Below are 23,444 nucleotides of genomic sequence, written 5' to 3'. Positions count from 1 at the left end.
AAAGTGGCAACTTAATTGGTAAAATATGTCATGTAAGTATAATGGAATAGAGCTACTGGACCTAAATGACCTATAAGCATGTACAACCTGCTGAAACCAGTCACCTGTAAATCAGGGTAAAATATGTGATGTCTTCACATGCAGAACAGACGTATCACTTTGACATCTTCTTTTATCATAGTTTGGTGCAAAGCTGCAAGGGGAAACTGATGTAAATTTCATTTGTATTAAGGGCATTATTGTGATGGGGAGTGTATTCATATGTCACTTTGGGATCTGTTGTTTGGACATAGCAGTTTACAGCTGTTTTCTGTCAGGTTTCTCTGCGATGGGTGTGAGTGAGGTCAGGGTTACAGCATTAATGGCTTATTTTTGAAGGAAGTGGCCAAAGTACAAAGGAATCAGAGTCATATCTATAGAGAAGATGGCTGGCTATCTGCTTTACAGATACAGAAGGTTATACACAGCATCAATCATATAAGAACGGATACTAAACTGAGGTCCGTAAGATTGATTGAGGTGTTGCATATTGTGAGACATACGGACAGAATGTAAATGCTGAGAAAACGACTTTGTCCGAACACTTGAACTCCTCAGATCATTACAGAATTGGACGATACAGAACAATCAAACATTTGAACCATAAGTAACAGAAATAATAAAAAAAAAATAGCAGCAGTGGATTGCTGAGACGCTATACAGTAAAACTGAATGGCGATATCGGTGATTATTATACCACTGATGTCCGAAATTGTTAGATTGTTAGAGACATTTCTCAACAGCAGCCTCGTGTCAAGGACTGTATGACTGATTCCAGCCAAAAGCGGTTGTGGTTCTTGGACCTGGTACCACTAGATACTGTAAGTGGTATCAGTTCAACTTTATGGGATGAACTGCATTAGATACAAAGTGCAAAATAATTTCCAGAGGAGATCAGGGGAAATATTTAATTTGAACAACTGACAGTGGTTGAGGTCAAAAACTGAGAATGTGATTAAAACGGTTGTGGGAATCATTACATCAAACTCAGACCTGAGTCTACATATACTGAATCTATTAAATGGCTCAATTGTGCTTTTTTTGTTGTTCATGTGGTTTCCATACCGTGTGGTGTGAAAGAAGAAAACATATGATATACTAATACAATGCAATTCATTATGAGAGATTGAAATTGCTGTTCCCAACATTTTTTTTTCTTAGCAAAATAAGTACGGTTGTGTTTCCTTACCACGTTTCAAGTTGTCAGCACTTTCACCTCTGGTAAGCAGCCACTGGATTAAACCACTCAACTCTGCATAATGTAGTTAAAATCAGCTCCATCGTTAATAGCTGCAACTGCGAAATTACTACTTATGCATTGATGTAACATTATTAGTGTATAAGTGTGTATTATCAGTCACAGGGGAAATAAGTTTGCAGAATGAGTTCTTTAATTTCTAAAACTTTAAGTACATTTAACAAAATATTTGCACTCAAGTATGATTTTAAATGCATTTATAAATATTTTTACATTGTAATGTTGGTACTTTTAGGAGACTATTTCTTGAAGCCTTCCTGGAGACTTCCACAGACAAGCTAATTGTATTTACATTATCATATTTTGAGAATGGCAATAATCGACTCATCTCACCCTCCATCGGAAAGTGAATGATGTTTTTGAAATGAAAAACTATTCCATTAAAATTAATTTGCAATTTATTAAAATATTTGAACTCAAGGATCTTGAGTATCATTAAACATGTAAAACAACATGGGAAAACACAAACAGAATTTACTATGAATCTTTTAATTCTAAGATTTATTCATATTTATTTTTTGTGATATGTGAATTGGAGTCAAACCTGTTTTTTGTCATATGTAGATCAAACATGTTCAAATATGAATAGATGTCTCAATTATTGGTTTATTAGTTCTAAAGTCTGTGAACTTTGGCAGAGACTTTTTAACATCAGATGGCAACCTCTGATATTTCAAAATGAAATGACTGGCAATGCCCTGATCCTTTCAACACTGTCTGGACAAGTGTGCGTGAGTGTGTGTGTGTGTGTGTGTATGTGTGTGTGTGTGTTCTATGTGCGTGTGTGTGTGCGTGCGTGTGTATGTGTGTGTGTGTGTGTGTGTGTGTGTGTGTTTAAAACAAATGCTGACTAAAAGAAAAACTTACAGCAGTACTGTGATGCAAAAGAGACAAATAAAAAATATTATTTGTGGACAGTTGTGGCTTTGGATGTTGACAGGGTCGTCCACTAACGTGATGCTTCGATCCCCGGCTCCTCCGGTCCGCATGCCGATGTGTCTTTGGGCAAGGGCCTAAACCCAAAGGTACCCCTGATGGCTGTGCCACACACAATACCCCATAATGACAAATTGAAAAGAGTTTGTTTGAAATTTTGGCAAATTTATTAAAAATAAAGAAGGAAAATATAACATGTCCATAAGTATTCACAGCCTTTGCCATGACACTCATTGATCTCAGGTGCGTCCTGTTTCCACTGATCATCCTTGAGATTGGAGGCCACCTGTGGTCAATTCAGTTGATTGGACATGATTAGGAAGGGCACACACCTGTGTCTATATAAGGTCCCAAGACATGAAGTCCAAGGATTTGTCTGTAGACCTCCGAGACAGGATTGTATCGAGACACAGATCTGGGGAAGGGAACAGAAAGATTTCTGCAGCATTGAAGGTCCCAATGAGCACAGTGGCCTCCATCATCCGTATATGGAAAAAGTTATGAACCACCAGGACTCTTCCTAGGGCTGGCCGCCCGGCCAAACTGAACGATCGGGGGGGGGGCTTAGTCAGGGAGGTGACCAAGAACCCGATGGTCACTCTGACAGAGCTCCAGTGTTTCTCTGTGGAGAGAGGAGAACCTTCAGGAAGGACAACCATCTCTGCAGCACTCCACCAATCAGGCTGTATGGTAGAGTGGCCAGACGGAGGCCACTCCTCAGTAAAAGGCACATGACAGCCCGTCTGGAGTTTGACAAAAAGCACCTGAAGGACTCTCAGACCATGAGAAACAAAATATTCTGGACTGATGAAACAAAGATTCAACTCTTTGACCTGACTGCCAAGCGTCATGTGTGGAGGAAACCAGGCACCGCTCATCACCTGGCCAATACCACCTCTACAGTGAAGCATGGTGGTGGCAGCATCATGCTGTGGGGATGTTTTTCAGCGGCAGGAACTGGGAGACTAGTCAGGATCGAGGATAAGATGAATGTAGCAATGTACAGAGACATCCTTGATGAAAACCTGCTCCAGAGCACTCTGGTCCTCAGACTGGGGCGAAGGTTCATCTTACAACATGACAACGGCCAAGATTACAAAGGAGTGGCTATGGGACAACTCTGTGAATGTCCTTGAGAGGCCCAGCCAGAGCCCAGACTTGAACCCGATTGAACATCTCTGGAGAGATCTGAATATGGCTGTGCACGGACGCTCCCCATCCAACCTGATGGAGCTTGAGAGGTCTTGCAAAGAAAAATGGGAGCAACTGCCCAAAAATAGATGCCAAGCTTGTAACATCATACTCAAAGACTTGAGGTTGTAATTGGTGCCAAAGGTGCTTCAACAAAGTATTGAGTAAAGGCTGTGATTACTTATGTACATGTTATATTTTTGTTCTTTATTTTTTATAAACGTGCCAAAATTTCAAACAAAGCTTATTTTTTTCACTTTCTCATTATGGGGTATTGTGTGTAGAATTTTGAGGAAAAAAAATAATTTAATACATTGTGGAAAAAGTGACGTGTTGTAAATTCTTTCCGGATGCACTGTATGTATATGTGTGTATGGGGCTCTGTGTTCAAAGGTCACTCATTGATTAAGGACATTATTGTGTTGGGGAGTGTATTCTTTCGTCACTCTGGGATCTGTTGTTTGGACACAGCGGTTTGATCCCATGTTCTCTGCGGTGGGTGTGAGTGAGGTCAGGGTGACAACATTATTGTCTTATTTTTGAAGAAAGTGGTCAAAGTACAAAATAATCAAACCTGGATCCTTTGAGTCATATCTTATCTTGTCTTTTTCTTAAAAGAAAACAAACTGTAAATGCAGTTCCGGTCTTCAAAGTTACCGCTAATATACAGTATACACGAATATGTATATACTGTATTTCAACAGTAGTTTGAGCAAAAAAATGAAAAGCTGTACTGGGGCAAAAACATGATTCCTAAGTACACAGTAGGTTAAACGGAGCATGTTTCACATAAGAACATGAGATGCTCAAATAAATTGTGTATAAACAGGTTAGATTAATTGAGATGTGACATACTGTAACATTATATATTATACATACAGAAAATGAAATAATATATTGAAACATCAGCAGCTGTACATCAGTTGTGTGTCTACCTCCACCAGGTCCTGGTACAGTGATGGTTTGGTGAGTCAGCTGGCAGACCCAGGTTTGTATGGTGCAAGACTACAAATGCTGCCAATGACAAGAGGCTCATTTCATGCCAACTCAATGAGGTCCTGCCAGTTCATATAATGGATTTTTCTTGGAAAGAATTCCTGTATAAATTTCTATCAAATTCATGGAATCTTGCAACAATCGTATTGCTCTACTCCAAACAATTTGGTAGTTATGATTTTTAGAAGTTTGGCCTATTTTTTCAAATTGTGAACATGCAGGCCCTGGTTGAGTTGGCATGGAATGAGCCAATAGTAAATAAAAAATATGCAACAGATGATATGTAAAATCAAAGCATGTGTGTCCAGTGCGTCCCAATAAGTCTGTAAGGTGTCAACTCGATTGTATAATCATATATATATAAAACAAAAAATAACCAGGTGTTGGATAAGATAAGAATAATAACAACAGAGTATGAAATATATAAAGTGTATAAAGTAATATTAGGTTACTGAGAAGTGAAAAGAAGTAATATTGCACCCCATAATGAATGTACAACGAGTGCATGGTATCGAACGTAATATTTACGTGATTATAATGCTGAAAATCATATTCCACATGATAATAGTTATATCGCACATAATGCACAAAAACACCACGTTAAATGTTTCAAAATAAAACATTATTACACGTGATGATTGCACATGGCGTTGAAAAAAACAGAAAGAAATGCTGCTCTTCCGACTGAAACTATGGACAGCGATTCTATTCCATACATGAATTCAATAGGAGACAACCTGTCAGACGGCGCGCGGGGCGCACCGAGCCCGGCAGCAGGTGGGACAGTGACACCTCCTCCTCCTCCTCCTCCTCCTCCACCTCCTCCTCCTCCTCCTCCAGGCTCCGAGGCTCCGACGCGGTCCCCGTGTCCACCTGTGGAGGTGAGACAGGGACGGCCGACACGTGATCCCCCTCCTCACTGCCCGCGGACCGTGGCTCCTCCCCGCGCCTCTTAAGTGCCCGCTCAGCTGTTGGCTGCGCCGCAGACGACGGCAGTCATGACCGTGGGGCTGTGAGCCGGACTCGTGTCATCCTCCCCCGCAGCGAGCTCGCGTCTGCATGGTCTCGTTCCCTTCCCCTCGTCAGTGAAGAGGCCGCCATGAAGACCATTCTCGCCGCGTACTCTGGCGTCCTCAAAGGTGAGATCGGTGTGGGCTTCAAAAAAGTTTCTTCTTCTTCTTCTTCTTTTTTTTTTTTTTACAATGACGCCGATTCGTCAAACGCGCAGAGGGATGACCAGATCCGAGACTCCGCACCCAGCGCCACACGCCGATGTGGTTCTGTCATGTTGTGTGTTATTCTGTGCACGGCACTTTTCACAGTGTCCTAAAAGCAAAGTGTATTATTATTATTTTAATACCAATATTTATACACGTGTGCTATATCATTAGAGGACTGCTGTAAAGAATGCCATCAATAGATAAAGAAGTACTGTTGGAGTTGAGGGTAATTGGTAAGGTAATTCATTCAAAAACCCCAAAAGATGTTTTTCATAAAAAGCCCAAAATGACAAATCCCCTCCTTTTGAAAGAACAATTTCATCACATGGTCAAAATGATGTGCTGCCCAAAATCTATCCGAGGATCCACTGTTTGATTCCTGCTCTGTGACTGTGTGTGCGGCTGCGTTCAAGTCTGACAAATGCTCGGTTTTTTTACTTGCACCGTGATAAACTGCGGCATTGTTCTCCAGGTGTACAGTTTGACATTGAGGCAGATTGAAGATTCATACTCAGTTGTCCAAAAATGAGAATCCTGTCTTGAGAAATGAATGGAGCTGGAAAGGCCATTATTTCATAGCGCAGTCTAGACGCGTCAAGGTCTGCTTCCCTGATAAACCCCTCCGCGCCTGAGACACTCCTTTGCTGTGTTGGGCTCAGAAACTCCGACTTTACTTTGTGAAAGTGTGAGAAGGGTGATTCCAGTGAGGGCTCTGTGACCCGCCAACCTCTTGTCAACGTCTCCTTGAAGTTGTTTCTGCGACTGTAGATGATGTGTGGCGGTGCGGTTACAGAATCATCGAGTTGGATGCATGGATTCACCCGGCTGCTCCGTCCGAGGGGACCTGATGGCTTTTTGTGCACCTCTCTGTTTTGGGGACATTGTGGCTCGGAGCAGGACGCATACACACACTGTCAATTGGCAGATCTAGTGTTTTTTTCTCTTTTCTCTGGCAGTCAGTGCGAGTCTTTCGGAGTCATGGCCTCATAGTGTACAGGTATTACCGCAATCAGCCCGGTGCTGGGTTATTTTCAGTGTGCACACATGGGATTAGGCAGTGTTTTCCTGGGATCTTCTTCTTCTTACTGGCTCTCAGTGGGACTACAGCCGCACTTAATGTGTCAGTTACCTTAACTTCCTTTCCGCTCGCCGTCTCCTCACATCCAGCCGCGTTGCTTTGCTTTTTATGCGCTGGTGAACGAAAAGAGCTGGGGAGTAGCTGAGACTCTGGTGTCCGTGGTGAACACTGATGCAAGGGGCGCCCTGGTCGCATCAGTTTACTCAGTTTTTCTCGGAAATCATTGATTTATTTTGTTTGACGTTTACCTTTTGGGTTGGTTTACCTAGGGACATATTTTGAAAAGGACTGTCTCACTCTAAATCAGTTTGACTGATCATCACTTTGGTGTGTCTCATTTACCTAAGCTTCTGTATTTGTCCGTTCACTGACAAGCTTGGATTAAACAAACCCCTTTGCTTCTCTTGTGTCTCGTCACGTGTTTTCTCCAGGCACCGGCTCCAGTATCCTCTCGGCCCTGCAGGACCTGCCCGTGGCGATCTGGCCCTGCAGATCCAAGATGGAAAAACATCTGCAGGTCCTCTCTGTGCTGCAGTGGGTCATCAGCTTCTTAGCCATGGGTAAGTGTGTGTGTGTGTGTGTGTGTGTGTGTGTGTGTGTGTGTGTGTGTGTGTGTGTGTGTGTGTGTGTGTGTGTGTGTGTGTGTGTGTGTGTGTGTGTGTGTGTGTGTGTGTGTGTGTGTGTGTGTGTGTGTGTGTGTGTGTGTGTGTGTGTGTGTGTGTGTGTGTGTGTGTGTGTGTGTGTGCCCCTATGCATTTCACTTAAGCTGTAAGAAGGCAAAGAAGCCCAGCAGAGTTAGCTTGTAGTCTAATTAGTCTTCTAATAAGTAGGTCAAAGCACTAAGGGCACACACACTTGCTTATGATCTCTGGGCCTTGAGAAATCTGCTGTCCTGTAAAAGAATAATTTAGACTGTTAGATAACTTTAGCTGAATGTTTATTTTCCGTCCTCTCCACCCAGGTGCTGCCTGTACTTTGCTGCTGATCTACATGTTCTGCACTGATTGCTGGCTTATTGCTGCCATTTACACGGCCTGGCTCATCGTTGACTGGAACACCCCAAAACAAGGCAATGCATTTAAAGATGTCTATCAGAAATAACTGTTAATAATTCCATTAAACCCCCCGTGAGCGGAAAACTCAGTGATGATGGGATTTCAAAGAGAATATATTGGCATGATATATGAAAAACCAATGGTCTGGTTATTCCTCAAAGCTTCATATTGAGGATGTGTTCTTTTTTTTTTTAATTCTAAAAATGTTAACTGAGTGTGACCGTATGTGGATGAATGCACAGACTTGTCCTGGCTGACAGCGTGTCAGCACAGAAATGAATGCACAGAAAATAGCCTCCAAGTATCATCTGCATTGTGTAACATATTTTGAAATTATTGTTCACCAACAAGGACTACATTATGTTTCGAGCATTTCAGATTATGAGGGCTCAATGTAAAGAAAGTAGACTGATTATGTAATTGTAGGGCTAAAGGTGGTTTTGAACAGTGCTGTAACACTGGAGGAGGAGTTGACAGTTTGGTTAATGTAATTTCTCAAACTGAAATGATAAAACTCTCTGTGGTTCCAGCCTCTCAGCTGCTTCCTTTGTTGGTGTTATGTTGTTGAATTGTCTAATGTCTGGGTTTTAGGCCAAATAAAAGGAGCAATGTGAAGAAAATTAACAAAACGATAACCTGATATCGCATTATATTTTGAGGACAGGTTGGACAACAAATACAGCTGCCAAAATCTGTCCCAGTGTGCATTAGGAAAAGCATCACATCCTCCATTTGGAGATATTTGAACCAGAACAATCACTGTGGCAAAAAAACAAAACAGTTTTGACGAACATGGGGGAATGTGATGGTTGTTTTTAGACAGACTTAAAGAATTCTTAACCTACGTTTCTAATTACTGAAGTCACTGCTCTTGTTTAAATGCGCTGACATGTATAATGGATTGATTAATGATCTGTAATCTTGTCCTCAGGTGGAAGAAGGTCCTCTTGGGTGAGGAGCTGGACAATGTGGACATATTTCCGGGACTACTTCCCAATCAGGGTAGGTGACTGTGTCAGTTTCTTGGGGTACCTTGTTGAAAACCAGCTGCAGAGTAGAGTAGTGGAGTCGCCAGAATCGCAAGAAGATGAACCGTGACTCTTGGAACATAATGCGTGTATTTAAGCTAATTCATCAATATCCAGTCGTGCACAGCTTTGTAATTATAGGTAATCTTATCAGGGGTTGATCAGGTATCAGCTGTCTGCTCCACGTCGCTCCTTGTCCCGTGTTGATTAAGATGAGGGAATGACACTTTTAGACTTTGGCCCTCCACATAGGCTAAGAAGCTTGTTTTGTGTTCCCTGAGTCTTTAGATGAGAGGACAAACCTAGGTCAGACTGAAGGAGCGTGTATTCATAAATGTGTTCAACAACACACACGCACACGCACACCCACATGCACTGCATGCAGAGGAAGGCACAGTACTGTACATAGCTGTACATGTCAAAGGTCAAGGCTTGAGTGTGTGTAAAGGGAATATATGCGATCTGCATGATTCAGTCTGTTTTATATGATTTATTGACTCACCACTTTTATGCAGACTAAAGCTGAAGTGACTAGTCAATGAATCAATTATTCAATTGCCAAAATACAATCGGTAAGCTCATTAGTAATCAATTAATAGTTTTTTACTAATTTGCAAAAAACATTACAAACATACATATTCTTCTTCTCCAGTGACATGATTCTTGACGTGAGTTTTCTCTGTCTTTTTTAATATAATTGATTAACAATGTAATTGTATATTGAATATCTGTCACTTTGGCATGTTGTTTGAACAAAATAATACATTTGATGACATCACGTCGGGGAAACGACTATAATATGATAGGAATTTTTCAATATATTTTTGGCATGTCATAAATTAAAAGTAAAGCATAAAGTAATGAGCAGATTATCAAAGAAGAAAATCATCTTTGGTAGCAACCCTAGCAGACACAGATCTTGTCAAATCTAATGTGTATTCCTCTCTATTAGTGGATTGGCCAGCCTCTTGTTTAACTATCCTCAGAATGCTAATGAAACACTCTCATTTCTTCACATAATGTGTCCCATCAAAAGAAAATCTTAACCACTGATTGTGTTTAAATGTAGGAAATCACTTCAGTGAAAGGAGAACTGTGCTCGGATGCTGATGAGTTTATGTACTCTGCTCCGGGTAGAAACTAAAGAATGCTGCAGGCTACATGCAAAGTCCCACTTTCTGCAGCTGAACTTTGTTCATCACATTGATCTGCACTGTGTTTACCATGTAGCTGTTTGTCTCGCTGGTTGATGAGATCACTCTGTCGCTCAGAGGATTGACAGCTCTCGTGTCTCCATTTTGCTAAATGGTTTTCTGTCAATGTTCTAATGTTCGTCTTTAGCTACTAACATATCCTCATGTGTGTACAGTAGACGGAGAGATGGATGTTTTCAGCCAGAATTCTTCCCTCAAACAGTGAAACATTTCCCAAGCCCCAACAAATGGAATAAATCCTGAGACCCTGGTAAAAGATATTTGACAACTTAAAATCCTCAGGCCGCCCACTTTTCTTACTCTAAAATATACACTGATCTTTCAATCAAAATTGTAAAAGATGCTTCATCTAGCACTTGGCCTTTTTGGTGGTGGATCAGTTCAGTGAGTATTCACAGCGACAGCAAATTTGAGTCACACTTCATGCCAGTGTATCTACAGCAGGGCATCAGTTGTCTCTAGGTCAAGAATTCTCTATCATCTGTCATGAACCTATGATTCATGAGTTTGAAGTCAAGTGGTCAAAGCCTGAACCAGTCTTAAAATCAAAGTGAGGTATGCAGGAAATCCAGAGTGTGACGTTTCCGTTAACTTCCAAGATTAGAAACAAAGACTCGTCTGTAATTCTTTTGCAGCATCCATTGAATCCTGTGTAGCCTTCATGTCTTTACTCTCTCCTAAGTAGACTACATGTAGGTGTTGAATCCACCAGTCTTCCTCATCCCACTGTAATCCTTCACATCTGCCATGGCAACCAGGTGGTCTCCTGTGATACTATGGGGATCTTGAATGGGAGCTCCTTTGCTAAATGTGGTTATGCAACTGTTGTATTTGACCATCTACCCAGGGAGCTTTGTGTACACAGTGTGATGGATCTAAATCTACACTGCAGATCAGAGCACCGCTGAACGTTTCTTATGAGGTTCTGCAGTTTCACAGCTTCAAACATGAAACCAAGTCAGACTAAGTACTTCTTTGGTCAAAAAGGATTTGTTAATGGTGGCAAGTCAGATTTAGGAACAAAATCCTCAGAAAAAACATTTAATCTTTTCTAGGTGTAATTTTTTTACCCTTTGATTGTATTTTTTCCCAACGCATATTACATAATTTCGGAGCTTAAATGATTAGTCGATTATCAGATCAACAGAACAGCTTCTGGCTACAAAATTGATAATCAATGAATGGCCATTCATGAATCAAAAATGATCTCCTTTATGTAAAGTTGCTTCTTTTGTCCTTTTTTGAAACGGGGCGAATTTAATATTTTTGGCTCAGACAAAGCAGGTGAGTTCACAAAGTCATCTTGGGGTTCCAGAGACAACAAAGATGCAGAAATAAAATTGAACATGGCAGAAACCAATAAACACTATGAGATTTGTATATACTTTATAAAATGAGCATTAACCACGGTATTAAGACAATGCTTCTGACCTTAAGTCTTTTAGCCATACTGTTTTGCTTAATGAGATGATTTTCTCCTATCAGATGCTCCGGGTCTGTGCGCCTCTTATTGAAATTAGCCTCTCACTGGTCGTCTTGTGCTACTTTCCTTCAGCTAATCAAAACCCACAACCTGTTGCCCAGCCGGAACTACATATTTGGCTACCACCCCCACGGCGTTCTGTGTTTCGGTGCTTTCTGTAACTTTGGGACAGAGGCCACCGGCTTCTCCAAAAAATTCCCGGGCATCAAGCCCTCCCTGGCAACCCTGGCAGGAAACTTCCGCATGCCCGTGCTTCGAGACTACCTGATGTCTGGAGGTGAGATGCTTTGAGAAGCCATGAGGTCTGGTAACAATGATAACTGTATCTATAAGGGAGCAGACCTTTGTCCTTTTGCTGATACAGCCTCTGTTTACTTGGATGTGCTGATTTCTCTAGCTGTTCTCTTCTACAAAGCTGTTTGCCCATAGATACTGTACATCCCCACTTGGGTTACTGTAGGTTATTCTCCATGTGGTTTCATTGGAAGACAGCCCCTCATTAGTTCTTCTCTGGAAAATGGGTTATGCAGCAGTCTTTTCAGCAAAACATCTGCTGTTTTGAAAAAAAAAAAAAGTTTTTCTTTGTCTGCATAGAATCAGTTTTTGCAAGCGCTTAACAAGGTTAGATAAATTCTGCACAGGTGCTAGACGGACAGACTGGTGGCCACTTGCAGCAATGCATGAAGCACAATAAAGCTGAGTTCAGAAACATTAATTACAAAGTTGGAACCAGCTTTTGAAAAGGACTAATAGGAAGAATTAAGATAAAACATGTTATTTCAAATGTATTGCATCTGTGTTGTGATCACACTGATCTAATGTGAATGGTTGTGGTTCCTTGACCAAAACAACAAATTCCCCATCAAATTCAGAAAATTTGATTTTCTCAGAAATTGGTGATATTTCTTTTTTGTTAGTAAATTTTAACACTTTAATCACAGACATCTGAGCTTTTTCTTTGGATATTTATGACTTTGATCTTGGTTTTTTACGTCTTTCTCAGAATATTGTGCCACTCCATAGGCTATATATAATATTGATTATTTTAAACTACAATAGCCCAAATTTGTTGCTGTACGAATGAAAACCAATCTATAAATTTGCCCCTCATTCACTGTGTATTTACTGCAGTTTGAATTATGTTTCCTTTGTTCCCCCCTCAGGTATCTGTCCAGTGAACAGGAACTCTATCGACTACCTGCTGTCACGTAACGGGACAGGAAATGCTGTGGTCATCGTTATCGGAGGAGCAGCGGAGTCGCTGCACTGTGCGCCAGGCATGAATACTGTCACTCTGAAGCGTCGTAAAGGCTTTGTGAGGCTGGCGCTGCAGAAAGGGTGAGCCGGCTGCACAACAAGGACACGTGCAGTTTCAGCGATTAGACTTAGCCTTGAACAAATCTGTTTCGAACACACAAATGTCAATCTCGGGGCTGTGGTGAGTCATTGGAATGATTGAAACACTGTATTATTACCCCCAGAAAAGTTGACATTACCTCACAAAGGGCGTTATAAAACATGTTTGATGAAGCTTCGAGCTGCTTGAGGCATGCAGCTCGTGCTCAGACTGTGTGAGCTGGCACTGGGCTGTGCACTGGTTTGTCTTACTTACCTAAACAAGCCCAATTCCCTCTCAGATATTCCCCAGGATTATCACTGGGTTAGGGTTAGGGTTGTCCAAAGAAGCTTAGAGCTTGCTGAAAAAGACATGCAGTTATGTAGAACTTTGATTCATAACAACCAGGTTAGCAATTCCATCTTAAATAACCCCAGACTGTGAATTGAGGTCACCATGGGTTCACTTACTGGAGCTTTTTTGCAGCTTTGTTATAATGCTATATGGTTTCGAAACCAGTTGTAACAAGGTTTCTTTCTTTAAATCCACGTTTCAGAATGCAAATCGTACAGAATAATGGCTCCAACTCAGATCCCACAATGGAGCTGCACGATGATCAAGTTAGGAGAGAAGAAAAACTTTTTTATGCTTCATTAAAATTATTTCATAATACTTATCTTTTTTTCTCACGCCTTTTAGAGATACTGGACAGTTTTTGTTCTTTGGGCAGATAAAGTAAAGATCATTCTCAGAAGTGCTCATGAGTTTACTTTGTTGTTTTTAAAGGGCTAAACTTCCAAACAATTTCACTTCTCTGAAAACTGTTGGTGGATCTCAAGGGATTAAAAATCCAGAATAGTTTCTGATTACAAAATGCCTTTTTACATAAGTCTCAATCCTAGCCAAAACAACTGTTGCACTGTTACACAGAAATACGTAATATGTGTTGTGTGCTTTTATTCCTACCAACTAACTACCACAGCCTGCCTACGTGACCAGTAACCTTAACTGATTCATGATGATTAGCATGTTGCGTTCATAAAAGCTACACAATGCCATAACCAGGCTGGAAAGTTTGTTTCACGAACGGGAGGTGGTAAAGTTTTGTTCACCACTTGTTAATATACATTTTAAATCATTCACTGACTTATTTCTTTACATTGTTGCTGTTTTGTTTCTTGAAAACACTGCTCTGTACACAAACCCTAGTTCATGGCTTTGTCCTAGCTGGGCTTTTCGTAGCAGGACGTTTGTTGAGTCCACCTGTCTTCCCTCAGGTCTGACCTGGTTCCAGTGTATTCCTTTGGAGAGAACGACGCCTACAAGCAGGTGATCTTTGAGGAGGGAACCTGGTGGAGATTTCTCCAAAAGAGATTACAGAAGATGTTAGGCTTCGCCCCGTGCCTTTTCCATGGATGTGGCCTCTTCTTCGGCAACTCCTGGGGCATCGTGCCTTTTTGCAACCCGATCACCACCATAGGCAAGTGTACCTGCTAGTGTTTTGTTTTGAGTGTATGGTCAGATTCAAACTTAACAAAACAGATTGACAGAAACAGACAATGTCAGTTTTGCTTCCTCAAGGGTGTATAAGTGGTTAACAATTGTTCTAACAATTTCAGCCACATCGATTTCTTCTCATTCTCTCCTGTTGTTTTTTTTTTTTTCTAAATAGTTGGCGAGCCAATCACAGTGCCAAAAATTGAGAATCCAACTGAAGAGATGGTGGACCTCTACCATGTGATGTACATCAAGTCTCTCCAGTGCCTTTTTGACAAGTACAAAACCCGCTTTGGCCTGAAAGAGAGTGATGTCCTGTACATCCAATGAAAGGATGGAGGGAGGGTCCCTGTAAAAGCTCTGAACTTTGGCAGCATCATCAGTCTCCTCTGCCCCCTCCTCCCTGTCCAATCTTGGTGCCTGCGTTGGATCATCTCTGGACTGCAAACTGAACACACAAGCATGTTTGCCACACAAACCTTTGCTCTCTGGGCTGTGTCCCTGTCTCTCACACACACTTCTCTGTGGTGACAAAACACACACACACACACACACACACACACACACACACACACACACACACACACACACACACACACACACACACACACACACACACACACACACACACACACACACACACACACACACACACACACACACACACACACACACACTCGTCTCACGTCTCAGGTAATGGCAGGTTTAAAGAAAAGTGATCTCTCCCTGCATCTGTCAGCAGTTTGACCAGTGTTAGTTGGACTTACACATCAAACAAACTTTTCCGTTCCCATTTTCTCAGTGAAGGCATCATGTTTGAATGCAGAAGGAGGGAACTTCCACTAGATGGAGCTGAAACACGGCGTGCAGGACCTTAAAGAAGTGCCAATGTGTTCTTTGACTAATGCATTCATAGAATTTTCCGGAAGCTCTTTTAGATTCTGTAATATGCTGAATGCACAAACAATGCAAATGGAGGTTTAAACTTTATTTTTTGGGATAATAAGCCCAAAGGATAATTGAGCCAAAGTTTATACTGTGTGAAAGCTGAAAGTGAAGGAATTGTCAGTGGATTCATAGTGAATGCACAATACACAAGTGCTCGTGATTATACAGTGCCATAAAGTATTAATTGTAATATGTAGCGAGGGAAAAGCCAATTTTGGTGCTTGCCCCTCAATTAATATCTCTGATGCACTTTTTGTATTGCTGATTACCTTGTGAGGTTTTCTTCTTCTAAAAAAAAAAAGAAGCCTTTTTTCCAAGGCCCCCATTGTGCTTGTTGGCTTGATTTCCCTTTCTTGTCCCAGTGGTGTCCGGGTCTGGATGGGTGTGTGCTGTCTATGCAGTCTTCTATGCTCAGGTTTTGAGCTGCTGTTGAAGAAGGTGATGTCGTTTGGTGGGTGAAAATGATTCCAGAGTTGAGCACATTGCTTTGTAACCATTGCATGGATGATACCAGAAAAGGAAAGGATTACACTGGATAATGCCTTATTGCTGGGAATAGATTATATTTAAGGGTGTCACTTGTACTTATGTGAAATAAGAGTATGTGAGTATTGAATGTATCCTGGGAATCATCAAATTCAGTGAGCTTGTCATGTTGACGGGCATGAAGTTGAGCAGTGAATTACAGAGATGGGTTTTGATGAGCAATTTACCCCTGTTCTCACCATTGTGACCTCTTATAAAGATCAGTGTAATCCCTGTGCTGTAAATTTGAGCAATAAACACAGTGAGACCTGTCTGTATGGTGAATGGCATCATCTGCCAGCCAATATTTAAATTAAACTTTTGTATGTTTTCAAAGGATGTGTGTGTGTTGAGTCTTGTCTTGTCTATGGACACTGTTTCTAATGCTGCAGGTTTTTCAGAAATATATTTCAGAAGACATCTGTCATTTATTGTGACATTGCGAGGCCATTGTAAGACAAAACAGTTCAGGGCCTCCCTAACAATATACAGTATGTATACCTGCATTGTCAATATGAACAAATTTACCCTTAAGTACTTGTTAAAATAATTTTCTTCCACATTGTCAGATAATATCATACTGAATAAATACAGCATTATGCAGCTACATTATATGACGTTTACTCAGTCAGATGTTCAAACAAATGACCCCATAAATACTCTATAACAACATAATTTCATCAAATAGAAATATATTCTACATAATTTCAGATGGTTTTCTACCCTTTTTTTTTGAAAAAAAGAATAAAAAATACTTTGGCGGCACAGTATGAGTTTGTAATGGCTCACCAAACTGTCTGTAGTGGAAAAAGTATGCAGATTCTTTACTTAAGCAATAGTTAAAAATACCAGAATACAGAAATACTCTACTACAAGCAAAAATATTAATTTATAATATTATGAAAGAATTTGTGAAGTATGAGGATTTCAAAACTGTACTAAAGTATAGTGGTTAAATATAAATATACTTAGTTACATTCCTCCACTGGCCAATATTGATCTTGATCTGTAAAGAAAGAAAGAGTTCAGTATAAGATATGAGCAGACAATTTGTCCATTGCAGAATCAACTATTTTTGAAATTCAAATTTTGTAGTCCAATAGGTCAATGGGCAGACAAAAAAAGCGATACATTATTTTTCTAGTAATGTCCACTTGTGGAACCAGATCTCTAGTATGTGACTGATGCTGCCTCCTGATGGTTGCTTAACATTCTGCAGTCAGTGTGATATAGACTTTTCATTTACCATGCAGAGCTTATAAGATATGATAGCCAACATTATAACAGACTTAAAAACCCAACTGTATATAAAGTAGTTATATAGTCTGGTTATTTCCATCCAAAAATATGACATAGCTCGATATATATATATATATACCACTCGGTCCTCTCGGTCCTATATATATATATATATAATTAACACTTTTAAATTGGTCATTTTACATTGACATTATTTTTACTTTGTTGTGTCCCTGAGATCCAGGAGTCTCCTGAGGTATGTCTCTTTGGCCTGTAGATAGAGGAGGAATCTTCTAATTTCCTGGGGTCGAGTGCACAGCAAATATTCCAAACATAAAACACAATTCAGACATTCATGCAGCTACTCAGACAAATACCTCTTTTATTTGCTGTGTTCACGGCCTACTGTTTGTGGCTCTGAGGTCATAGGTCGCCGGGTGCTGTCAGTTTGAACTGTTTTTGTCACTTTTGCTCACAATAAGCAAATCGTAACTGTGAAATTATGAACGTTAGCGCTCAACTGTCACTTGCATGTCACGCAACTTCCTCACATTCTGCAGCTTTGACAGATTCCAACGAACACACCCGCCCCATCCTGGTAGAGCGACGGACGCGAACGCCAATCGCGACGCGACCTGTCAGCAGCGGGGCCCGCCTTTGCGTGACGGACGTCGGTGTGAGCCAATCGGTGGCCTCGCTGGCGCTCCTCCCAGCCGGAGACGGATTTCCGAGCAAAGTGTAGCGAATAGCCTGTACTTTGTTTACGTCCTGCTGGTTAGCTGACAGCTGTTGTAGCGCCTTCCCCCTCAATAACCGCCGCGTCTGCGTGAGTCCGGTGGCTGTCCGGAGCTCCGCAAACTTTCAAAAAACGAGTAACCCGGTCGTCGAGGATGGGACGTGTTTCTGAATGAGGAGGACCCGTTAGATGCCGACAGGAGGATGAACTCCATCACCGGTCGGGTTCTCGCCATCCCCGCCGCCTCTGTCACCAACTCTGGAGCTTCATCTTCTCGAGCCTTACACGTCGACCTCACCTCCCAGCAGGTAAATACGGAGCCTGTGGGCTCGTGTTCACACTGTTGACATTCAGACGAGTGCAGGCAAACGTGCGTTGAGCACGAGTTCACGGCGTCTCTTAGAACTGCTGCCGGGAGAAGCTCGACAGGCCCGCGAGGCTAGCTAGTTAGCTCACAAGTGCTAACTTACAGTTAGCTAGCTGGACATGCACGTAGCGGACCCGACTGGCCACGCTGACACTCTGAAAACAGCCAGGCTGCTGTTCGACACCTCCGAGCCCGGCATGTGCTCCCTATTTTAAACCTTTAAGAACACAAACATTCTCCACCGTTAGCTGTGTTCGAAGCTAGCATGCTAATGCTAATGCTAATAACCTGGTGTTGTGTCAGTCCTCAGGTGACAGCTCAGTTGAAGGGAAACGACAGTGTCATCGCAGTGCAGGTATATTGCATAGTGAGTTATAGTGATTCGAAACAAAACAAAACTCCAGGTCACGCACAGATGGCACGTGTGTTCAGTCAAACTGGAAGATTCTTTTGGAAACGTCAACATCAATATTCCATCCATCCATCCACCATCCATTCATTCATTCATCCATTCGTTAATTCATCCATTTGTTAATTCATTCATTTGTTAATTCATTCATTTGGACATGACACTGTAATAGTTCACTTCAGGAAACAGCAAGTGTGTGCAGCAGTGAACCAGGAAACTCAGTTGCTCCGGATTCACTGTAAAGGTGTGAAAACCAGTTGACTTTAGAAAACAGTGAAACTGCAAGTGCAACTCTCAAATCCACCAGATTAGTGACACAGCATGATTCAGCCTTCTATCGTCCCACTGGCCTTCTCTCTGGTCTGCCTCGATCGCACTCCTCTCATTGAACATATTGATGGAGAGAATTGAAAAAATCATAACAGGACTATAATTGAATTCCTTTTTTTTTTGCAGCAGCAGCAGGGTAACCTCACTATTTGACCTTTGTGCCTTGTTTAGGTTTGTAATTTCATTAGATGCACATTTAGATGGTGTAGTTAGTGTGTATGTCGATTCAAACTGTATCAACAGTTCAAGCTCAATAAACGAAGTCAACATATTCCATACGTTTTTCAGATTGAAAGTCATAAATACTGTATGTATCGTGCTCACATGGTTCTTGCTATAATTTCCTTTAACATTCCAACCCCTCCTCCTGCCCCATAAAGAATCAATTAACCCAAACTGCTTTGGCCACGCAACTTCAGTTGTGTGTGTTGAATGTTTAGATAAGATACATGTTACGGAGTCAACCCTATACAACGGAAAATCTTTTTCTTTTTGTTTATGCCCCCCAAAGCATTGGAAAGTTGCATTGAAAAACATATATCTGGTACTGTTTTTATCGATAAGTAGATAATACTGATTGACCTTTTTGGAAATTTGGTGACCTGCCCCTTTCAATATTCTTATGCAGTCTTCAGTGACCACATGCATATTATAAAGGCATGTGACCAGTGCAGTTAATGTTACTGTGGTTGTATTTTATATATTAGAACAAAAGCTTATACTACAGCTGCACTAGTTGCAGATACAGACATCAGCGAAAAGTGTAAAAGTAGATGTTAAACTATAAATTTCTCAAATTGTACATTCAATACAAGATCTCTAGTGCCAAAATTAAAAATTAAAAAAGAGATTGCCTACCCAGTACTTGTGAATACATTTTGAACTCAAAAACCTAGTATGAAAACTGGGATATTTTCATTAAAGCATATATATATATATTTGTACTATACCTTAAAATCTGCAGCAGTACAAATATAACTACAGTTTAACACAATCCAATACTGCAATACCCCAAGAGTGCTTGTTGTAGTGATGTAGCACTCCTATTTTGAGGGGATCCCCTACATGTGAAAAGCATCTCTGTTTCACTAACTGTTTCAAACCACATTTTAGATTTAGTTACAAAAGGGAATAGTGTATGCTGCTGAATTACAGATATTCATCAAAAGGCTTGTGACCAGCTAATTTCTTTGTCGCATACCACAATCAGACTGACCCTCGCTTTGATCATGGTCTGAATTTGTAGTGTACAATAAGGGTTTGGATAGTTTTTCTGGAGACCCACAGTTCTTTTATATTGTACACTGACATTTCAAAGGGGTGGGGGGTTGGGGGTTGGGGGTTAAATGTCTCTTGTGGAACAATCAGTGTTTTTGTTTCTTGGGCCCTTAATCTTACAGGGAATCCCATGACTTAGATTTAGTCTCGCCTCCTGGTCAGGGGAGAAGTTGTGCTGTGGCGACGTGTTTTCCTGAAGTGGGAACTTGCCACACACCAGCTCTGTATGTCTTGTGTGTCCATACACACACACACACACACACACATACTGCTTCTCCAGGCGTCATTTATTTTATTGTCAATGTTTCCTATTAAATGTAAGACCTCTGCTGAATGAAATCGCCATCGCACAGCCCACTGTCACAGCAGATGTTGCCTCTGTGCCTGAAGAAAAAGGGCTGTTTTTGGCTGATTATCCATGAATGGGCCAATGTGATACTTTATTGATCTCTTTTCTTATCTGTCCTGCTGGGACCCAGGACAGAGTCTTCAGAGCAGCGTAGAAAGTATTTGTGCGCAACCATCACATGATCAAGATAAAACCTATCCTATAACCCAGCTTTCTCTTAATTATGTCACAAACAATAAATATTTATTCTCTATCTGTCCTCACTCTCTCTCTTTCTATATTTCCCCCTGTTATACAGAGACGACTGCGTCATCTTCGGAGCATCGCAGCCAGAAACATTGTCAACAAGAATGGTTCCCCACTTCTGGACACATACTTCACCCTCCACCTCTGCATAGGAGACAGTATATCTCGAGGTCCTACTCACACTCACACTCACTCTAGCACGCACACACAAGCACACACGTGTGCACACACACAAACACACACACACACACATTAAGAAAAAGCGCTGCAAATAGACTGCAATGAAACGGTAACGGAAATTGTTTCCAGAGAACACTTACAAGTGATGCACGTGTCTGGACAAGCTTGTTGTTGCCGCGGATTTTGACTCAGCGCTATTAAGGTTATGTTTCCGTCAGTGGTTTTGGAAAATGAGATAAAAAGTAAGTAAGTGCTCGCATGATTCAGATATTAGCCTATTGCACACAAATGTGTCCAGACGTGTGCATCACATTTAAGTGTCCTCTGAAAACACTTCTGTTTCACTGCGGTCTTTGCAGCGTTTTTTCTAAATGCTAATGCAAATTGATGATGTTTTCTTAATTTGCTTGTTTTTTGTCTACTTGTATGATTTTTTAAGTTGCAATGCTTTGAGCTCTCAGGGCCACCGTACAAATCCCCCTATAATAGAAATGATGTACTGTGCGATGATTTTGGACACAAAATTTTACGTCTGCAAACAAAATCTGTCTCCCTCAGCTTATAATGTTTTCCAGATGACGCTTGAACGTAAAACCAGCATGTGACCTTCTGCGAGTATACTTACGAGATTATTCATTTAGATTTTTTCTTAAAATGTATGACTCCAGCACAGTCACACGGGTGTTGTCATAATGTCCTCACTGTTTACGGAACAGCGTCAAGACTTGACGTTGTCAGTTACATTGTCTTTGTCAAGATTTGTTGACAAGTGTTCTGGTGAAACTAAAGGCCAAATCTTCCACATCGAATAGTTCGATTTTCATGAAGATTCATGAGTAACTGCATTGTCCCACAGAGTGGGAAATTTGTCTTGAGATATTTTCCCATGCTGCAGACATTTGATGCAGAAAATTTGCACATGTGTAAATAAATGATCTAAGGCACAGAAAACATACAGAGGTATTACTAAATAGCATACCAAGATTCTATATAGAGTATGTAGATGAAAAATTACAATATTCCATAGTCCTGGGCTATTTTGGCCATTTTGGAAGGCTTTTTATTTTGCCTTAATATATTTAGTTTGCCAATGTTTGTTATCTTTTTCAGCTCAACATTGCCTATGTGACCAGAGGATAAATGTTTCACTTTGACATTTATCAACAGATAGGACACAGAATCACACAAGACGCATCATGTGATTTGATCACACCAGCCTGATTGTAAACTGCAGAGGGTTAAGAAACCTTCCGTTAGAGCTCATCCCGTGTCCACCCTGTCCTTATCTGCCACCATATTATTTGGTTTCATTTACACTGGGATGAACAATTGTGTACAGTTATTTAATCTGCTGCGACTCTGAACCTCGGACCAGAGGGCAGAAGCTGCTACTCAGTGTGTAGAGCGTGGGATGGGTCACTCATGGTCCTGTTGGTAGCCTGTACGTAAATAGACTGCAGGGTCATGTGCTGTTTTGCCCGTGATCGTCTAAGCAGTCTGCATCAGTCGGACCAGTTTGGACCTTTACTTCACAGAGAGTTTACTAAACCAAGCTGCGATGCCATATCTGATAAGGCCATTTTAAAAAATCTGATAAAACACTAACATACATTTACTTAAGTCAATGTGGGAAATGCAGTCAACATATGGTCATATTTGTGTTTGTTTCTCCTGTCCAGTTTAAATCCACAAGTTACAGCTTTTAGAATTGATATTTGACAGGAGATTTAACCCAGTTGCTTTTGCATAACTACTCTTTTCTCCTTTTAATCAGCATTCTTTGATTTTTTTTTTTTTTTAGGATTTTACAAGAGTGAAGTCATACGAGACTCACTGGTGAGTATGCTTGCTCTTCAAACTCTTCATGTCCTCTTCACATTAGTGGATTAGTTATTAGTGCAGTGCTGTAATGAATCAATACAAACTTCCTGTGTTTTCCTGATGCAAAGGCTGACATTTATACCTGCTGTATGTCTGCCAGCCCCACATTTATCTACCTTTGGTCTTGTTGCTTCTCATGTGTCTTGTGTAAATGACCAACTATATATTACCACATAGTTTTTAGCTGATATAGTTACACATGAAACTATTGAAGAAGCAAGGGTTGGTTGGCCATTATTGTCAGGCTTTCTGCCTAGTCATGACCTAAGCTGCTTTCCAGGCATACTGCTGAGTGCAAACGTCCAGGAATCTGGACCTTTGTCATCTCTCAGCCCAACTTCCTCCTGTTGAATTTCACATTCTTGCTGACATATGTTGTCTAGTATTCTTTGTCCTTCCTGTCACCGTTGGTCCAGGGGAAATGCGCTTCCTGTTTTCATTATAGGTGCTACGAACAACGCTTTTGCTATTGACCCCCCCCAGTTTCTACTTCTACTTCTGCTTCTGACATTCCTCTCCAAACTGCCCTTGAAAGTGACCCAAACAGCAAGAGGTTTTCTCTCTGATGGAGGGAAATGGCACATAATTGAATGATGTAAATGGCTACAGTGCTTCGTAGAAACGG

The 23,444-nt window shown here is 41.1% G+C and overlaps 2 protein-coding genes and 1 long non-coding RNA gene across 4 annotated transcripts in view; 2 read left to right on the top strand and 1 right to left on the bottom strand.

Annotated features, from left to right (window-relative positions):
• Positions 1-5,292: 5,292 nt before the first annotated feature.
• On the top strand, positions 5,293-16,143 carry dgat2 (diacylglycerol O-acyltransferase 2). The gene is made up of 8 exons (XM_035625396.2): positions 5,293-5,559; positions 7,150-7,278; positions 7,680-7,787; positions 8,705-8,775; positions 11,571-11,775; positions 12,662-12,836; positions 14,112-14,314; positions 14,507-16,143. Exons 1-8 carry the CDS (start codon positions 5,520-5,522, stop codon positions 14,659-14,661), a joined length of 1,086 nt encoding a protein of 361 aa, XP_035481289.1. The 5' UTR covers positions 5,293-5,519; the 3' UTR covers positions 14,662-16,143.
• Positions 16,144-16,284: 141 nt separating this feature from the next.
• LOC118300729 lies at positions 16,285-17,576 on the bottom strand. The gene is made up of 3 exons (XR_004790145.1): positions 17,421-17,576; positions 17,265-17,314; positions 16,285-16,810 (listed from the first exon to the last, which is right to left on the bottom strand). It is a non-coding gene; the product is annotated as an uncharacterized LOC118300729 (long non-coding RNA).
• A 227-nt stretch (positions 17,577-17,803) lies between these two features.
• The window catches only part of uvrag (UV radiation resistance associated gene), an 85,791-nt gene continuing 80,150 nt past the window's right edge, over positions 17,804-23,444 (top strand). For both annotated transcript variants that reach the window (XR_004790144.2, XM_035625395.2), the window contains exons 1-3: positions 17,804-18,087; positions 20,811-20,928; positions 22,740-22,774. Coding sequence is in view for 1 of the 2 variants with exons in the window: in XM_035625395.2 (XP_035481288.2) it covers positions 17,983-18,087; positions 20,811-20,928; positions 22,740-22,774 (258 nt within the window). In the remaining variant the exon portion in view is untranslated. The remainder of the gene's footprint in view (positions 18,088-20,810; positions 20,929-22,739; positions 22,775-23,444) is intronic.

This window comes from Scophthalmus maximus, chromosome 2, assembly GCF_022379125.1.
Source record: "Scophthalmus maximus strain ysfricsl-2021 chromosome 2, ASM2237912v1, whole genome shotgun sequence".
Lineage (NCBI taxonomy): Eukaryota > Metazoa > Chordata > Actinopteri > Pleuronectiformes > Scophthalmidae > Scophthalmus > Scophthalmus maximus.
The sequence above is the reverse complement of the archived record's forward strand: the minus strand, read 5'-3'. Positions and strand labels throughout refer to the sequence as shown.